General features: G+C 44.9%; 1 protein-coding gene across 1 annotated transcript in view; it reads right to left on the bottom strand.

The window, feature by feature from the left end:
* PKD1L2 (polycystin 1 like 2) overlaps positions 1–7,618 on the bottom strand; it is a 61,617-nt gene extending 53,999 nt beyond the window's left edge. Inside the window, 4 exon segments of the mRNA XM_023752549.1 lie at positions 1,170–1,272; positions 2,494–2,723; positions 4,884–5,048; positions 7,318–7,618. Of these exon segments, the coding sequence (XP_023608317.1) occupies positions 1,170–1,272; positions 2,494–2,723; positions 4,884–5,048; positions 7,318–7,618 (799 nt within the window).
* Between the last annotated feature and the right edge of the window lie 10,770 nt (positions 7,619–18,388).

Genomic DNA, 18,388 nt, shown 5'->3' with positions numbered 1-18,388 from the left:
GTTGGATTTTGCTTGACGCGCGTGCGCTTCGCTCGCATCCTCTCACCACTCCATCCACACCCCCCCGACCAATAGGGTCCCCCGGGGAACACCCCAACCGAACCCACCCCCGCACCCCCGGGCACCCGCCCTACCGCGCCCCGCGCCATCCCAGACGGGTGCATCTACTGTCAGGGGGGCCACGTCCGGGCGGGGGTAAGGGGGGGTCTTCTGTAATACTTTTACCAAGAAAGATACATTTAAAATAAAATAAAATGCAGACCCTGTGACCCAGGATTTCCACTACTATGGATCGCTCCTTTAAAAATAATCTCAGGCACATGTCAAGATATATGCACGAGAATGTACAAGAAAGCACTGCAGAGTGATATGTAACAACAAAAGACCGAAGCAACTTAAATGTTTATCAACAGGCAGGGGAACTGATTAAATACATTTTGACATAATCTTATACTGGGATATTATGCAGTTATTAAAAGAATAAGCTAGTGACTTGGAGAGATATCCAGTAAATGAGTTGTAGACTAATATTTTTTATGTGATTATATTTTCATTAAAATATTTATATATAAAGTCATACACAGCCATTCTATGAATACATTTTAAAAGCAGGAAAGAATTTATTCTAAATAGTTAATAGTGTTTTTGTTATGGGGAATAGGAGTCTAGAGCTAAAGGGAGGGATTCTTCCTTCTTGATTTATCAACTTTTGTAAATTGTGATAATGTGGGTTATTTTTATGGCTTTCAAGATTTGTATTTTTTAAAAGTGCCTATGTGTACTCAAATGACAGCCTATGGGAAGGGTGGTGGTTGAACGGGATGGCATGTGGGAGAGATCTTTTGGCTCCTTTCAACCAAGTAACCTTGGATTTGTCTGTTATGTTTATTGGGCCACCTCAATAAACAAATAGGGGATAAACACACACACATACACTCACACACACAACACATTTTAAAAAAATTTCTGGCTTGTCAGTTCCTTTCTGCAACAGGACCTCAGATACTTTATCCCCAGGTTAAACCAGGCCACAGGACAGCATTTTGGGTTAGGAAGCCTCTTAGCACACAGTAGATTAACCCCCAGTGTAGCTGCTCTCTCTGCTCTGAGGTGGCTTAGCCTGTTGTGAAAATAAGAAGGGAATTCCCACACCAAGGCAAGCTGGGGACTCACCTTCCCACACTGGTATTGCACCCAGAGGTAGCTGCCCTGGGTGGGGCACAGGTCTCCAGAGAAGGTCCCATGTGCATGCCTGCAGCCCCTGGCACTGTCCTGGGGAGCACCCGAATCCCAGCAGAAGCAGAAACAGTGTGAAGGACATAAAGGGATAGGGTTCAGACAGATGAATAACCTCGCGTTCATTCATTCACCCGCCATCCGCCCAACAAATACCAGTTGGTGTCTACTGGAGACCAGGCACTGTGCTAGGTACTGGGGGAGAGAGAAGTAGGGTTCCTATCCCCAAGTAGTTCAGAGTTCATCCTAGTGGCTCTCAAACTGTGGATTGTGCTGGAATTCCCTGGAGGGCTTGTGACTCAATACATGTGGAGGGCAGCTTGAGAATTTTCTTCTAACAAGCTCCCAGGTAATGTTAACACTGCTGGCCCAGGAACCCCACTTTGAGAACCACTGGTCCAGTGGCATCTAGTCAAATGGCCTAAAGCGAATCATTCCCAGGGGGCAAAGGCAGCTCAGAAGCAGATTTAATCTAATTTTGAAAAACAGGTCCTAGAGAAATTCTCCCACGTGAACAAGAGATGCCAGCAGAAACATTCATTTAGCATTATTCACAATACCAAGGATTAAGACCCAACCCATACACTCTTAACAGAGGAAGAGACAAATTCTGGCACATACAATAGATGAAACAGATAAGCTAACACAGCATGTATCAAGATGGATAATACTTTGAGCAAAAAATAAAATAAAGAAGGAAAAGAGAAAAAAAGCACATCGCAGAATGACATACAATATGATACAATTTTTATGAACACTAAAAACCTGCAAAGCAATACTATATATTGCTTAGGGTTGCATACATAGAAGGCAGCAATACAAAACCACCCATGCAATTAACAAGCGCTGACTTTATGACAGGAGCAGACCAGGGCTTCAACAGGAGGGCTTCAACAGGAGTGTCGGCTGTATATCCAATGCTGTGTTTGATTCCTTCGTGAGGGAATTTTAAGCAAATATGATTTGACAATGTTGGGTAGTGGGTCTGTGGGAGTTCAATGAAGTATTTTTTATTCTTGTCTATCTATTTCAAGTATTTAAAATTGTTTTAAATTAAGTTAAAAAAAGAAAGTGATGTTTCTTGCATCCAAGTTGGGTGGGGAGCAAAAGTGAAGGGGTGAGCTGTAGCTCCCTTGCTTCCCAGCTCAGTGCTGTGGCGGAGACTGGCTAGTTTTCCCAATGTTGGAGGCTCAAGGTCATATGTGAGGATTAGTGGAGCCTTCCAGAACCTGTTGCTGGGCGCAGGACACCAGGAACTGCCCTGAGCTCACAGCCAGAGCTGTGGAGCCCTTGGGCCCTACCTGACACCTCGTCCTTGACGCTGACCCAGCTGCATTCCTCCTCCAGGTCCAAGGGGCTCCCAGCGTCCTGGGTGCAATAATGGCGAGTCTGGCGCCCGTAGAAAGCATCCCGGATCTGAATGACCTCCCCGGAGCCACAGTGCATGGTGACATCATGGCCCTCGCAGGCCAGACTCTGGCTGACACCTGTACAAAGGTAAGGTGATACATAGGAGGCTTATGGTCATGGGTGGGCAAGTGCCTGGTTGATGGGAAGTGGAATAGTCTCAGGGGTCAGGACTGTGAGATGCAAGGACACAGCAGAAGCAGACTCAGCAGGGATGAGAGTAACTCTGGAGCCAGACTGCCCAAGAGCAGATCCAGCCTAGCTACCCAGTGGCTGTGTGACCTCTGCAAATTACTTAGCTTCTCTGTGCCTCCTTTGTATAGGGGGAGTCTACCCCATACTCCATATGGTCATTAGGAGGATTAAATGAGTTTGTACACTCAGAATATGGGCTATTCAAGTAGCAATTATTATTCTACCTATTTCAAGTACCTTCCTTGAGCCTTATTTGAAAACAATGCCCGGTACATGATAGATGCCAAACAAGCTTCTGTTGAATGAATGAGTGATTTCAATGAGTCTTTATACCAATCCTATAAGCTGAGCTATTATTCTCCCCATTAGGAACATGGGGCTCAGTGGGGTCACTGTGCCAAGAGCCCCACACCAACCCTGCTTCCTGGCACCTGCTCAGTAAACATTTGTTGCAAAAGAATGACCTGGCTCAGGTGTGCACAGCCAGAAAGTGGGAAATGCTGAATTCACACTCAGGCCTGTTTGCCTGGTGGGAAGTCCACAGAGTAGGAGAGACCAAATCTGTGTTCATTTTCTTATGGCTGCTTGTAACAAATTGTCACAAATTTATAATATTATAGTTATGAAGGTCAGAAGTCCACAAATGAGTATCACTGCACTGATATCAAGGTTCTTTCTGAAGGCTCTAGGGGAGAATCTGTTTCCTGCCTTGTCCAGCTTATACAGGCTGTCAGCATTCCTTGGATTGTGGCCCCCTCTTCCATCTCCAAAGCGTGCGTCTCTCTCTCTCTCTCTCTCTCTCTCTCTCTCTCTCTCTCTCTCTTTCTCCTCTCTCTCTCCCTCTCCCTCTCTTTCTCTCTCCCTCCCTCTCTCTCTCTTTCTCTCTCCATAGGCAAAACTGCTTTAGGTCTCATCTCTGTCACTTCCCAGCTCTCTGGCCTTGGACAAGGAACTTAGCCTTTCTGACTCTCACTTATTTTAGCTTTATAACAGGCCTATAATAGAATGGTGGACGGACTTCTATTATGGTGAAGAAATGTACATGGAGTGTCTGGCTCAGTGCTGGAACTTTTGCTTGATACTCATTAGTTCTTCATAGTGTGACCTCATGCCAGGGCTCCAAGACCCTGGGGCTGACAGAGTCTGAGAGACAGGCTTGAAGTTGGGGTGGTGGAGGGGACAGGGACTTGGGGAGGCTGTGATAGAAAGAGGCAAGTTGCATAATGCACAGACCAGGGAGGACTTCACAGGAGCTTCCACCTTTTCAGAAGTAGTCAGGCAGGGCAAAGTGCATCTATTTAAAACTAGGGGAGAAGAAGAATGGAGCAGGAGCTCCTGTGAATGTTCAACCCAGGACAGGGCCTGGGAACCAGGGGCTTAGAGCCAGGGAGGGGGCTGGACCCAGGAAGCCCAGAAGGTTCTATCAAGCCTGGCTTGTGGGTCAGGGGACCAGGAGGCTCAGCTCTAAGGCCAGGCCCCAATCCCAGTCCCCACCTGGTGGGTAGGACCTGGTATGTGGCTACATCCCATTCCGGCAGGGTCTCTTATACACAGTCCCCAGCATCTACATTGGGAGTCGGGCATGGGTAGCAGCTAGAAAGGGCACAAGAGAAGAACAGTTGGGAGCTGGTGGGATGTGGGCATGGGGGGCTCAGACTCAGGCTGGCCAGGGAGCAGGAGTTAAGGGTGAGTGGGCATTTCCCCCTAGATGCAGATATATGAGGAAGAAAGACAGAGAGAGACAAGCAAGACTAATAGGCAGGTAAATGGACAGGGAGAGCAAGGATATGAGCTAGGGAGATGGAGGGACACTCAGAGAGACTGGGCACATAGACAGAGGCAGGTGGGCATTTAGAGAGAAACAGAGATAGAAACAGAGAGACAGATAGAGACAGAGAGACATGAAGCATCACACAGAGACAAGTGGGCATTTAGAGAGACACTCAGAGAGACAGAGATAGAAGTAGAGAGACACACAGGAAAACAAGGAAACAGAGACAGGAAGAGACGGGGCAAAGGAAGTAGACTCTACAACAGAGGCTCACCAAACTCGCAGATGAAGGCGAACAGCTGTGCGCAGTTGTCTGAGGCAGCCCACCTGGCAGAAGGGTCTCTCCCGATGTAGCCGCAGGTGTCGGGAGCAGGAGAGGCCTGCCCTCCGTGCCAGTGGCTATAGTTCACATTTGAGGTGTCCAGCCAGACCCCCGGTCCTGGGAGGGAACACAACCACCAGGACTTTTTCTGATCCGTTTTATGTACAAGGCTTGTCCCAGCTCAGCTCCTTGTGAGCAGCAGGTGCTCAATCAGTGCTGAAGGCCTCTCCCATGCCAGCAATGGAGCATTTCCTACCCATGATCTTTCAACACTCAAACACAAGAACTCGACCTAAACACCGGGAACCCAAGTTGGAGAGCCTGTAGAAGTTGGCTTGACTAAATAAATGATGCTTTCAGCTCTATCTAACCGTAACCTAAAGAAGAGCACAGAGTGTGCCCTGGGGAGTTAAAAGGTATTTCACATAGAAATGGGGCCCTTGACAAATAGAAATGGGCAATGCTGAGCTACAGCAGACACAGTTTTCCTTACTTCAGGACTCTTCAGAGCCTTGAACCCAAGGATGTTACGTGTGTGTGTGTGTGTGTGTGTGTGTGAGAGAGAGAGAGAGAGAGGGAGAGAGCGCAACAGAGAGAGACAGAGGGAAGGAGGGAGATACAGAGGCATTTCAAGGATACTAGAGATCTAGAAAACACTAGATATAAAATATTTGCTGTAAAGACTCAAAAATGTATTTATTAATTTTTAAAAATATGTATATTTTTTATTTCGGAGAGGAAGGGAGGTAGGGAGAGAGAGAGAGACATCAATGAGAGAGAATCATTGATCGGCTGCCTTCTGCATGCCACCTACTGGGGATTGAGTCTGCAACCTGGACACGTGCCCTTACCCAGAATTGAACCAGTGACCTCCTGGTTCATAAGCCAGTGCTCAACCACTGAGCTATGCTGGCTGGGCTATTTATTAATTTTTTAAAGAAAAGAAATCCATACAAATGGTTAAAAAATTTTTAAAGAGTAAAAAGAGAATGAAATGAAAGCATCTTCCCTTTCCCAACCTATGAACCACTCCCATTATTGTTGTTTCTTGCGTGTTGTTCCACGTTGCATTTTATCTATGTAGCAGCACTCGTCAGTACCTGAATCTATTTACACAAATGCCATCATATTGCTCAGAGCACCGTCTCTTGCCTCTCAAATAACATTACTTATTGGAAGCTGTTACATATCAGCCTACTCAGATCTACTTCATTTTTTGTAAAGCCATGCAGTATCCCCTGAATATTTTAAATAGACCCGACTCCTTTAAATGCATATGAATGGAAATTCACAAATTGCTGCATCTACAAAGCAAAAAACCATTCAAGAGATATTGGCTGAAGACACATTGTAGAAATTGCATCCCTTTGGCTGTGAGCTTCCTCAAATGAGCTTCCCATCTGCCCCTTTATTAAAGCATTTCCATCCACTCTGGTATATTTCTCTAGGTACTTAGCACAGACCAAGTTTTTCTTTTCTAAAACCCAGTATCTTCCACAGAGCAGTTTGAGATGACGGGACACTGGCTCAAGACCTCACTGCCCTTCCCTAGATGTGTTTTCATGAGCAAGGCAGTTCCTCTCTCTGGACTTCATTTTCCTCACCCATAAAATAAGAGTAGCAAAGCCTACCTCATGGGGCCGGTGTAAGGATTAAATACGAAGGTTTATGTGTCCATTCTTGGATATGTATGGACACTGGGGGTGGGAGGGATTGGCCAGAATATGGTTCCTTCCCTTAAAGAGCTTATTGTCTATGGGGGAAGACACCTAAATAACAAAAGTCATGTCAAAAGGGTCCTACAGGTACATAGAGAAGGACTCAACTGGTTGTGCTGGGGTTGGAGGAAGGAGCCCTCCCAGAGAAAGGCTAAGTGAGAGTTCCTGGAAGAACCATTAACATGAGACTATCCCATGTGAACTGAACCACGCTAAGCACTTGACCTGCTTCAGTCTCATAGGGAGGAAGACATGTGGAAATGCTTTGAAAATAGCTTAGTAATTATTTCCCGAGGCTCAGTTTTCTCACCTGTAAAATAAAGACAGCAATAATAATTATATTATCAGTTATTGTGAGGATTCAACATGATAATGGACATGACGCACTCAGGATAGTGCTGGACACTATTCTAACAAGAACCAAAGAATTCATAGATATTATGAATATTAGGCATATGCAAAGCAATGCACGTCTCTGGTGTCAGCTCTGTGCCAGGCACTGTGCTAAATACTGTGCATGAATTATTTTATCCACAAAACAACCAAAGAGGAGGGTTTGCTTACTATGAGAATGGGGCATATTAATTTGTTTTATGGAGCTCTGGGTAGAAAGCAATGGGAGAATTGCAGCCACTAGCTCCCATAAAACATAGTATCACAGCACCTACCTTCTGCGGTTCCATTCTGAGCCGAGTTCCCTGTGAGTCCAATCCACCATTCCCTGTCCTGAGAGATGTGGTTTTGCAGAAACTGCTGGGTGCTTTCGTCGTGAATAAAGACCAAATGGCCTCCTCGCTCCTCACACCAGTTCTGGGCACCATAGAAAGAGTGGCCAAAAGGCACAAATTCATAGCAAGAGCCTCTGAAAGCCACTTGGTTCTTAGAGCAAACGCTGCTCTCCTCTGGCTTAGCGGGAGTGGCCATCAACCTCAGAGCAAGCCCCAGGAGGACCAAGCCTGCTGCGCTCATCCTTGAACCAGCTGGAGAGTCTGGATGGAGCTGGCTGTCAGTCCTTCATATGCTGTTGCCTTCACAGCCATCTGCCATCCATCTTCCTTTTCTCTTTGCATCAAATAATAGCGACCACCTCCTGTTTAAGAAACAATGACTCAGGATGAATGTGTCTGCTGTTTTGTTTTCCCCAGCTCTTTGTTTAATGCCAGTTCTAAATACAATGAATTTGCAGAATGTTCTTCTAGAGAAAGATAAAGCTGCTATCTCACCTGTCTTCTTGTCGTTTGCTCAGCTGTTAGCTTCCGATAAAAATTCCTGGCTATTGGTTTTATGTCGTCACCCTTAAAGGCCAAATGCTTCATTAGAAGCCATCAGCATGTGGGAAGGATGTGATACAAGAAAAATGGCAGGAAAGTTAGAGTTATGGGATTGTAAAAAAAACAGATTGCACTCATATCCAATCTTATTATCTAGAATAACTGCCGTACCTAAATGATAATCACATTTTCTCCAGCATGGCTTAAATCCTAATGGAGATTCCCCCTCACCCTCTCTGATTCATCACATTACCACTCATTGTCTGTTAGAGAATAAAAATTTCCTACAACATTAATTTGATGTTATTATGCAAATAAGCTTTAAAAACTTCTAACCTGCCCTGGCCGGTTTGGCTCAGTGGATGGAGCGTCGGCCTGTGGACTGAAGGGTCCCAGGTTCGATTCCGGCTAGGGGCATGTGCCTTGGTTGCGGGCACATCCCCAGTAAAAGGTGTGCAGGAGGCAGCTGATCGATGTTTCTCTCTCATCAATGTTTCTGGCTCTCTGTCCCTCTCCCTTCCTCTCTGTGAAAAATCAATAAAATATATTTAGAAAATAATAATTAAAAAAACAAAACAAAAAACTTCAAACCTATCCATCCTCATCCAGTGTTTAAACCCTCCGGTGGGTGTCATGGTCTGTGGATCAAGTTCAAACTTCTTTGCTTAGTATACAAGGCTCTCCATGAACTGGTAATTGACAATATTTCCAAACATATTCCCCAAAAGGCGGGGAACCAGGCTCTTTTACCCATTGCCAATGGAAGAATAAATTGGTACAACCTCTATTGTGAGCAGTGTTACAATATCTGTCAAAATTTAAGTCCCTCTCCCCAGCTGCTGGTAAGATGCTGGGTTCTTCCTACGAAGCTAAGGCCGAGTTGGGGTGAGGCCCTCACTCCATCCAGCAACTAGCACCCTGGCTAGCAGCACTCACCCAGCGCCCACCCACACCAGCTCAGACCTCATCCTGCAAAACGATGAGGTGATGGTCACAGAGGATAAGATCAGTGCCCTCATTAAAGTAGCTGGTGTAAAGGTTGAACCCTTCTGGTCCAGCTTGTTTGCAAAAACTCTATCCAACGTCAACATCAAGAGCCTCATCTGGAATGTAGGGGCTGGCAGACCTGCCCCAGTAGCTGGTGCTGTACCAGCCAATGGTCCTGCCCCCTCCACTGCTGCCCCACCTGAGGAGAAGAAAGTGGAGGCAAAGAAACAAGAATCTTTGGAGTCTGATGATGACACGGGCCTTGGTCTTTTTGACTAAACTTCTTTTGTAACGCGTTCAATAGAAAGTTGAACTCTGAAAACAAAATTAAAAAGCACAAGCGCTGTAATGTAGCAATTTCACTTCTAGGAATTTCACCTACAGATAAATCCATACATATGTGAAATGTACTATATATAAGATTATTTATTGCAGATTTTTTTAAGAAGGAAAAATTGAAAACAACCTAAATGTCCATTGATAGGAAATTGGTTTATCAAAATGTGGTACATCCTACATACCCATTAAAAAATGAACAAATTCATTGTATACAAATTTGGAAGGATATCTAATATTTTTGTTAATATTAAAAGCAAAGTATGAGACATTGTTGATGGTCTAATGCAGCGGTTCTCAACCTGTGGGTCACGACCCCTTTGGCGGTCGAACGACCCTTTCACAGGGGTCGCCTAAGACCATCCTGCATATCAGATATTTACATTACGATTCATAACAGTAGCAAAATTACAGTTATGAAGTAGCAACGAAAATAATTTTATGGTTGGGGGTTACAACATGAGGAACTGTTTTAAAGGGCCAGAAGGTTGAGAACCACTGGAATGCATTTACATAAAAACATATATGGTCCTAGCTGGTTTGGCTCAGTGGATAGAGTGTAGGCCTCCGGACCAAAGGGTCCCGGGTTCAATTCTGGTCAAGGGTTTGATTCCGGTCAAGGGCACATACCTCAGTTGTAGGCTCCTCCCTGGCCTGGACCCTGGTCGGGGCACATGCAGGAAGCAACCAATTGATGTATTTCTCTCACATCGATGTTTCTCTCTGTCTTTTCTCTCTTTTCCACTCTCCCTAAAAATCAATGGAAAAATATCCTCCACCCCATCCTCCACAAGCTCAAAGTCACAGCTCTTTCTATCTTCATCGATTGCTGGAGACCTTTCCTCACACTGTGTGCTCCTGTGCTGTCCCCTCGGCCAGGAGCCACTTTCTTCCTAGTCCTTCCCTGATCACCTTCAAGATTCAGCTCAAATCTCACTTCCTTTGTGAACTTTGTAGAACTTGCTTCATATAATATGCTTCTCTTCTCTGAATGTTTTTCTCTTTTTTCAATAAAAGCTTTACTAAGATATAATTCACATGCCATACAATTCACCCATTTAAACTATACAAGTCAATGTTTTATATTTTTTGTTTTTTTGTTAATCCTCACCCAAGGATATTTTTTCCATTGATTTTTTCTTTAGAGAGAGTGGAAGGGAGGGAGAGAGACAGGGAGAGAGAAACATTGATGTGAGAGAGTCACACCAATTGGTTGCCTCCCACATACACAAGGATTGAGCCTGCAACAGAATTATGTTGCCTTGACTGGAATCGAAACCTCGACCCTTCAGTCCATGGGATGATGCTCTAACCACTGAGCACCCGGCTAAGGCAAGTCGATGTTTTTTAGTATATTCATGAGGTTGTGTTAGAACATTTTCATCCCACCAAAAGGAAATATATTAGCATCTTCACCCCATTTCCTCCTTCCCCAAGCATCAGAGAACCACTCATCTACTTTCTGTCTCTGGATTTGCCTATTCCGGACATTTCATGTACGTGGCATCATCATACAATATGATGATGACCTTTTTGTGACCCACTTCTTTCACTTTAGCACAGTGTCTTCAAAGTTCATCCGATCTTGTAGCCTGTGTCAGTGCTTCATTCCTTTTTATGACTGGATAATATCCTATTATATGAGTAAACCACATTTTGTTCATCCATTCATCCATTGATGGACATTTGAGTTGTCTTATTCTGTGAATTTTTTGAGGGGAAAAAATAATGTCTCTTAAACTCTCTATCTATCCCATGGCTGGTACGTAGTAGGACTCAATGAACATTTGTCACCCAGGTCCCTGGGGCTGACTCTTGTCCCCCTTTGATTTCCCAGAAGCCCTTGCAAGCCCTCTGGAATATTCCTGCCAGACAGAGCCCAAGGCAGGATTCGATGTCATTGCTGACTCACAGGCTGGGCAGAATTGGTCTCTTATCTGTGGGAGCCAAGCTTCTAATGACTTCCATTAGAAAACTATGTGGAAGGCCTCACACAGAGATAATGTATCTTCTGGGTAAAGGCTTAATTTGTGCCGCTGGTGGAACGTGCTTGGAGACATTTGATAAGGAACACAATCTGCAGGCTAAATTCTATTTTCACATTCTTTACATTCTGATAAATTGCAGGCTCCTGGGCACAGAATCTGTCTTGATGATGTCAACTCCCAAAGTTCCTCAGCCTCTGTGTACATGAAGAAAGGAAGCAGGACATGGCTGGACATGTGTGAACGTATTTCCAACGATCTGAAGCAGCTGTCTGAGCCGCCAGATGCTGATTTTTGGGATCAGCAAATGAAAACAGAAAGAGAAGGAGTTTGGTTTAAATTGAATCATGAAAAGAACCATAAAGATGTTCATGCCCTGTGGCCCAGACACCCCAGTCCTGGGAATAGACCAATTTTAGTTTGGGTTCCCCCAAAAGCTAACTGAGACACGAATTCAAGCACCAGTAGGAAACAGTGGCAGGGGAGTGTGGAGTACATTGATCTATGTGAATTGGTGTTTTTATTTTATTTATTAAATCTTTATTGTTCAGATTATTACAGTTGTTCCTCCTTTTTCCCCCCATAGCTCCCCTCCACCGGGTTCCCACCCCACCCTCTGCCCTTACCCCCCCCCAATGTCCTCATCCATAGGTGTATGATTTTTGTCCAATCTCTTCCCACACCCGCACACCCCTTTCCCTCTGAGAATTGTCAGTCCACTCCCTTTCTATGCCCCTGATTCAATTCTATTCACCAGTTTATTCTGTTCATCAGATTTTTTATTCACTTGATTTTTAGATTCACTTGTTGATAGATATGTATTTGTTGTCACTTTGTTGTTCATAATTTTTATCTTTACATTTTTCTTCTTCTTCCTCTTCTTAAAGAATACCCTTCAGCATTTCATATAATACTGGTTTGGCAGTGATGAATTCCTTTAGCTTTTTCTTATCTGTGAAGCTCTTTATCTGACCTTCAATTCTGAATGATAGCTTTGCTGGGTAGAGTAATCTTGGTTGTAGGTTCTTGCTATTCATCACTTTGAATATTTCTTGCCACTCCCTTCTGGCCTGTATGGTTTCTGTTGAGAAATCAGCTGACAGTCGTATGGGTACTCCCTTGTAGGTAAGTAACTGTTTTTCTCTTGCTGCTTTTAAGATTCTCTCTTTGTCTTTTGCCCTTGGCATTTTAATTATGATGTGTCTTGGTGTGGTCCTTTTTGGATTCCTTTTGTTTGGGGTTCTCTGTGCTTCCTGGACTTGTAAGTCTATTTCTTTCACGGTAGGGGAAGTTTTCTGTCATTATTTCTTCAAATAGGTTTTCCATATCTTGCTCTCTCTCTTCTTCTGGCACCCCCATAATTCGGATGTTGGTACGCTTGAAGTTGTCCCAGAGGCTCCTTGCACTGTATTCATATTTTTGTATTCTTTTTTCTTTTTGCTTTTCCGGTTGGGTGTTTTTTACTTCTTCATATTTCAAATCTTTGACTTGATTCTTGGGATCCTCTAGTCTGCTGTTGGATCTACGTATAATATTCTTTATTTCAGTCAGTGTATGCTTAATTTCTAGTTGGTCCTTTTTCATATCCTCGAGGGTCTCACTAGATTTATCGGCGGTTTCTAGAAAACTCTTGAAAAACCTTATAACCATGGTTTTGAACTCTATATCCAGTAGTTTGCTTTCCTCTGTCATTTGTGACCTATTTCTTTGTCTCTGCATTTTGGCTGCTTCCCTGTGTTGATAGATTGGCTTTGTGTGCTAGGTGTCTTATAGGGCCCAGTGGCTCAGCCTCCCCAATTACCTGAGGTGGACACTCTTGGTGCACCCCTTTGTGGGCTGTGTGCACAGTCTTGTTGTAAGTAAGCCTTAATTGTTGTTGGTATCACTGGGAGGAATTGACCTCCAGGCCAATTGGCTGTGAGAATCAGCTGTGTCTATGGTGGGAGAACTACTTCTGTGCTGGAGACACCCTTATGGGGCAAGACTTGCTTCAGTGGGGCTTTGGTGCTCACTGAGTCTCCCCCTGAGTGTGTCCCTTATGGATCTGAGTAGTTGTAATCTGGGTGGTCCCACTCTGACCACTGGGTACACTGGCTCTTGGATCTCTAAGGAGGTGCTAATTTAGCCTCTGCCTGAGGCTACCCAGCAGGAGCTATGGAGAGATATGCAGAATCCTCTTCTTTGTTTGGGGTTTGGAAGTGCCCAGATGAGGCTCAGCTGTGAAGCAATGCAAGCTGCTGTGGGGCCTTGGGCTTTCTTTTGGATGTTCTGGGTCTCTCTGACCCAGCTGCAGTTTGTTAGGTAATTTTAGATTGCAAAGGGCCAGGCCATTCATATGCAATAGCCTCTGCACACAGCTTGGGTGGGGCCAGGTCTCAGGGAATCAACAGGGTGGAGCAAACAGCTATGGCTGATCCTCAGCCCTGCCCTAAGAGGCCCTGGGTCTCAGTGTCCCGCGGTAATCCCTACAAGCACCTCTGAGAGAAAGCCGCCCTCGAGTTCCGCCCAATGCCAGACAGTCCAGTTTCTCCCCATATGAGTCTGGGTCCCCAGAGACTCACCCGGAACTGGAGTTCAGAGCAGTTGGGAGCTTGAGACTCCCTCCCAATTGAGAAAGACAACCGTGTCCTCAGTTGCCAGCCCTTTCCACATGCGCCTCGGTACCTCTGCACTTTACTTCCTCACCTCCTCTGAGTCTCAGTGTGCTTTTCTCTTTCCTTTTAGTTGTAGAATTTCCACTCAGCCAGCCTTCCTGTGGTTCTGGATGATGTCCGTTTTGTCTTTTAGTTGTAATTTTGAAGTGGTTGTGCAAGGCAGCAATTTCAGGTGTTTACCTATGCCGCCATCTTGGTTTCTCTCGTGAATTGGTGTTTTTAATTAGTCATAGTAAATCTTTGCTCTCCACTCGGTTGAAAAGACAACTTAGCAAAAGAATTCTCCTGGTTCCATCACCCTCATACATTTTCAGTTCTTTGTGGTTCTCTTGAATGCTTCTTGCTTGAAGATAGACATTTACCTACGCACAACCGTAGTATACGTATCACTAGTTCACATTGCATCCTGCACTTCCCACTTAGCATCTGATGGTGAGTCTTTTCTATGCTGCTCAAGGGCTTTGAAAGCGGCATGGTGGTAGCTGTACCTCCTTTCTTTAAATGGACATCACTAAACCATCCCCACATTGCTAGATATTTTGTGTGGTTTTCATCATTTGTTTACCATGTGTTCAGTTTTGCTATTCTAGTCAACACTGGACATCTTTTTGCATTTACCCTTTAGCCTGGGCTGAGTTCTCTCCTGAGGGTTGTCGTAGACACTGTCAATGTCCCACCTTAACCCATCACACTTACCATGTAAGGCTTCTAAATGCTCTTTGCACCCATGGCTCTTTGCCTTCCTCTGCCTACGAGGGACAGGATGGAAGTGCCTGGAAGTTAACGCCTCTCATGGGAAACTCTCACCCTTGACTGACTGGCACTGGTGGACCAGTCCCCCATGTCCCTCAAAATCACTCTGCGGCAGGTTCACAGCATCTCCGAGTCCCCCAGCCAGACAGCTTCAGTGTCTGTGATGGCAACGACAATGTACCTAGTGTCTTCCCTCCCTGTTTTACTCCCCCATCTGCTGCTGGCCTTTCCCGGGTTCACCTCACAAATAAACCACTTGCATTTGAATCCTTGCCTTGGGGTCAGCTTCTGGGAGAGCCCACGCTTGGACAGGTCTGTTCCCACTGAGTTTGTGGTTCTTTGTTAAGGCAGCCTCAGGAAACGCTGCAACACGATGTGGCACAGTGAGGCCAGGTGCCAGGCACTGTGCTCAACTCTGGCTTTTAAATGGGAGAGTGACAGGATCGGGTGTGGATTTCAGCTAGGTCACCTGGTGGCAGCAAGGAAGGTTGATTGGAGGGACTGGGACTGAAGTCAGGGAGACTGTGAGGAGGCTGCTCCCAAGAGGCACACGGTAGTGAGGACAGTGGCTGGAGAGCTGGAGGAGAGAGGAAGAATCCGAAAGTTATTTAGGAAGTAGAAATGTCAGAACTACAATCCAGGCTATAACCTAGGAGTTATTATTTAAATTGAATTTTTTGTCCAGCCTCACTGATTGGGCCTGAGTACACGGTGGAAAATGTAGGTCTTCCAGCTCATTCATTAGAAGGAATTCTTTTTCTAACAGCAATACCCATTGTATTTCAATCTCATCAATTCTACCTCCCAAGAGTGGCTTATTATTATTATTATTATTACTGCTACTAATACTATTTGTATTCCTTTCTCCCTTGTTAGTCTCTGAGTTCATTGAAGTCAGGACCCCCCCCCACCCCCGCTTTTGTTTAATCTCTAATACCCAATATGACACTAGTCTCTGCTGTCCAGTAGGACTTTGTGGAATTAATGAATGCTCTTAAGTGTTAATTGCCTAATGTGTGTTCTTTCCTTTAGTGGTGAAGTGTTCACTCCAGGAGTCCCAGGGCTGCTCTCCCACCACTCCCTCCCTCCTGCACAGGCCTGTGGAGAACTGGGGTTTTCCGGAGCTCACCTCCAGTGCTTCTCCCTCAGGGAGGCGGCTGCACCTCTGCTGGGACTTTGCCTGCCACCTTGAACCTTGTTATCTAAGATTTCCACATTATCTGCTCAGCTCATCACCCTGGCTAATTAAAGGTACCATTTAGAAGCTAACTTAATTGGAAAACTGCAAAGTAATTTAGATATGATAACATTACCTCTGAAAGGGAAATATTAACTCACTTCAGGCAATAACTTTGTAATAGGAGCTACAGAATTGCAAACGAAGACTGCTGTTTTTTATAGCACAAAAATGTTTCTTTTTGAATTCAGCTTTCACTTTTTCACCTCATGACTGTTTTATGGACATCACACATATGTGGAATAAGTGGCCTCAGGGAAGGGTAGCCTCCTCCTCTGGAATCCTTCCCCCGATTTATGAAGTAAGAGGATGGCACAGTTCAAATCTTCTACCCTGCCACATGTCGTGTGATCTCTGGCCTAGGGGCACAACCTCACCAAGCTCCAGTTGCTTCCTCAATACAAAGGGGTTAATAATTGCCTGCCAGGCCTGTGCCAGGATTAGAAGATACGGTGTGTGCAAATCCAGAGCAAGGTGAACACCCTTCCTTCTCCCTCCTGAAGGGAGGAGACAAAGCCTTCCGGCTCACCCTGTGAGCAACTCAGACTCTCCAAAGGCCAACTGAAACCATCTATAAGATGAGTTACCTCCCTTCACGTGCCCATTGCCCTGTTCTCTTATGCACTGGCCAGTTTTCATCCCATTTGAGGCAGCAAATACGTTCTAAAAACATTGTCTGTGGAACATCCGCTTTTGCTCTCATATCTCCTCAACCAGGATCTTCAAAAGGTGGGAGGCACTACTGTGTAGTGCAGGGGTGGGCAAACTTTTTGACTCGAGGGCCACAATGGGTTCTTAAACTGGACCGGAGGGCCGGAACAAAAGCATGGATGGAGTGTTTGTGTGAACTAATATAAATTCAAAGTAAACATCATTACATAAAAGGGTACGGTCTTTTTTTTTTTAGTTTTATTCATTTCAAACGGGCCGGATTCGGCCCGCGGGCCGTAGTTTGCCCACGGCTGGTGTAGTGGGAAAGACTATGCATTGACCAGCTGTTGACCTTGACCCTCCGCATCTCTGAGTCTATAAAAGTAAGATTGCTAATGATTCCCTTTCAGGGATGGGTAAGGATTAGAGAAAAGACTGCTAATAAGATGCTTAGCATAGTACTTGGCATGTGTCAAGTGTCCAGTGAATGGCATTTATCAGAGGCTGGAGGATGGGCCAGGAGACTAACAAGTCCCTTGTCCTGCTCTTCCCATGTTAGTAAACACCTCAAAGCAGTGATCAGGCTTCCTCAGGCTCAGAGCAATGCCAGAGCTTCTTGTTATCTCTGTTTATAAAGAGGAAGGATGGAGGGTCAACATGAAGACAGTCCCTAACCCCTCTGGGAAATTCATGTCCTTTGGGATATGCAAACTCGACCCCAAACAAAAAGAACCTAACGGGAGCCCAAAAAGGCAGAGATTGAGTCTCACGGATCACCTCTGTATCCCTAGAACTTGGCGTGTAGTCGGTGTGAATTCTAAGAAGGCACAGAATTCGTGTTTTATTCGCTGTTGTATTTATAGCATGTAGTAGATGCTCAGTAAATAAATGTTGAATGTGAATGAATGTGAGAATGCATGAATGCTGTACTGCCTGTAGGTTGCCTATCCCAAGCCATTCCCTCCTTTTTTCCTTGGTAATGAAATCTTGATATCATTCAGGTGACAACCTGCTGCCCCCAGAAGAGACTCCTGATTTCCTATCAGGGCACTCCAGTTCCTCCTCACCAGGGATTGGCCTGGGATGATCATGTGACACAGTTCAGCCAATGAGACTAAGAAAATAATCAGGGATTCTGGGAAAGATTTTCCTTTAGCTTTAAAGGAGAGAGATGTGAAGAGAAAATGCCTCTTTTGTCCCCACCTACTGGTATGTCCCTGCTTTTGCATATTACTATGCCAAGACAATTCCTGGAGTGAAGGCAGTCATTCATAAGCAAAACTGAACAAGCCCACGGATGAGAAACCACCTCTCTGAAGATGGCAATGTGTCGGATGGAATGGATCCTGACGAGATGACTCAGGTGAGCTTCTGAGCTACCAGGACCCAACAGATGACATGATGTCCAAGATGAATGCACATTTTCAGGAGTTCAGCAGATATTCTTGTTAATTTCAGCCAAAGCATCTTCCATTAACTTGTTGAGCCTTCATGATATTGTTATGGGCTGAATTGTGTCCCCCCAAAATTCATATGTTAAAGCCCAAACCCCTAGTACCTCAGAATGTGACTGATAGCACTTTTATTTTATTTATTTTTAAGTATTGATTTTTTTTAGAGAATAAGCATTCATTGGTTGGTTCTTATATGTGCCCTGACTGGGGACCCAACCTGCAACTTTGACATATCAGGATGATGCTCTAACCAACTGAGCTACCCGGCCAGGGCTGATAGCACTTTTAAAGGGGTGATTAAGTTAAAGTGAGTCCATTAGGTTGGGCCCTCATCCAATCTGACTGGTGTTCTTCTTCTTTTCTTTTAAAATATATTTTTGTTGATTTCTGAGAGGAAGAGAGAAAGAGAGA

Source organism: Myotis lucifugus, unplaced genomic scaffold (assembly GCF_000147115.1).
Source record: "Myotis lucifugus unplaced genomic scaffold, Myoluc2.0 scaffold_35, whole genome shotgun sequence".
Classification (NCBI taxonomy): Eukaryota; Metazoa; Chordata; class Mammalia; order Chiroptera; family Vespertilionidae; genus Myotis; species Myotis lucifugus.
Note: the sequence above shows the minus strand (reverse complement) of the source record. Positions and strands in the feature narration are given on the sequence as shown.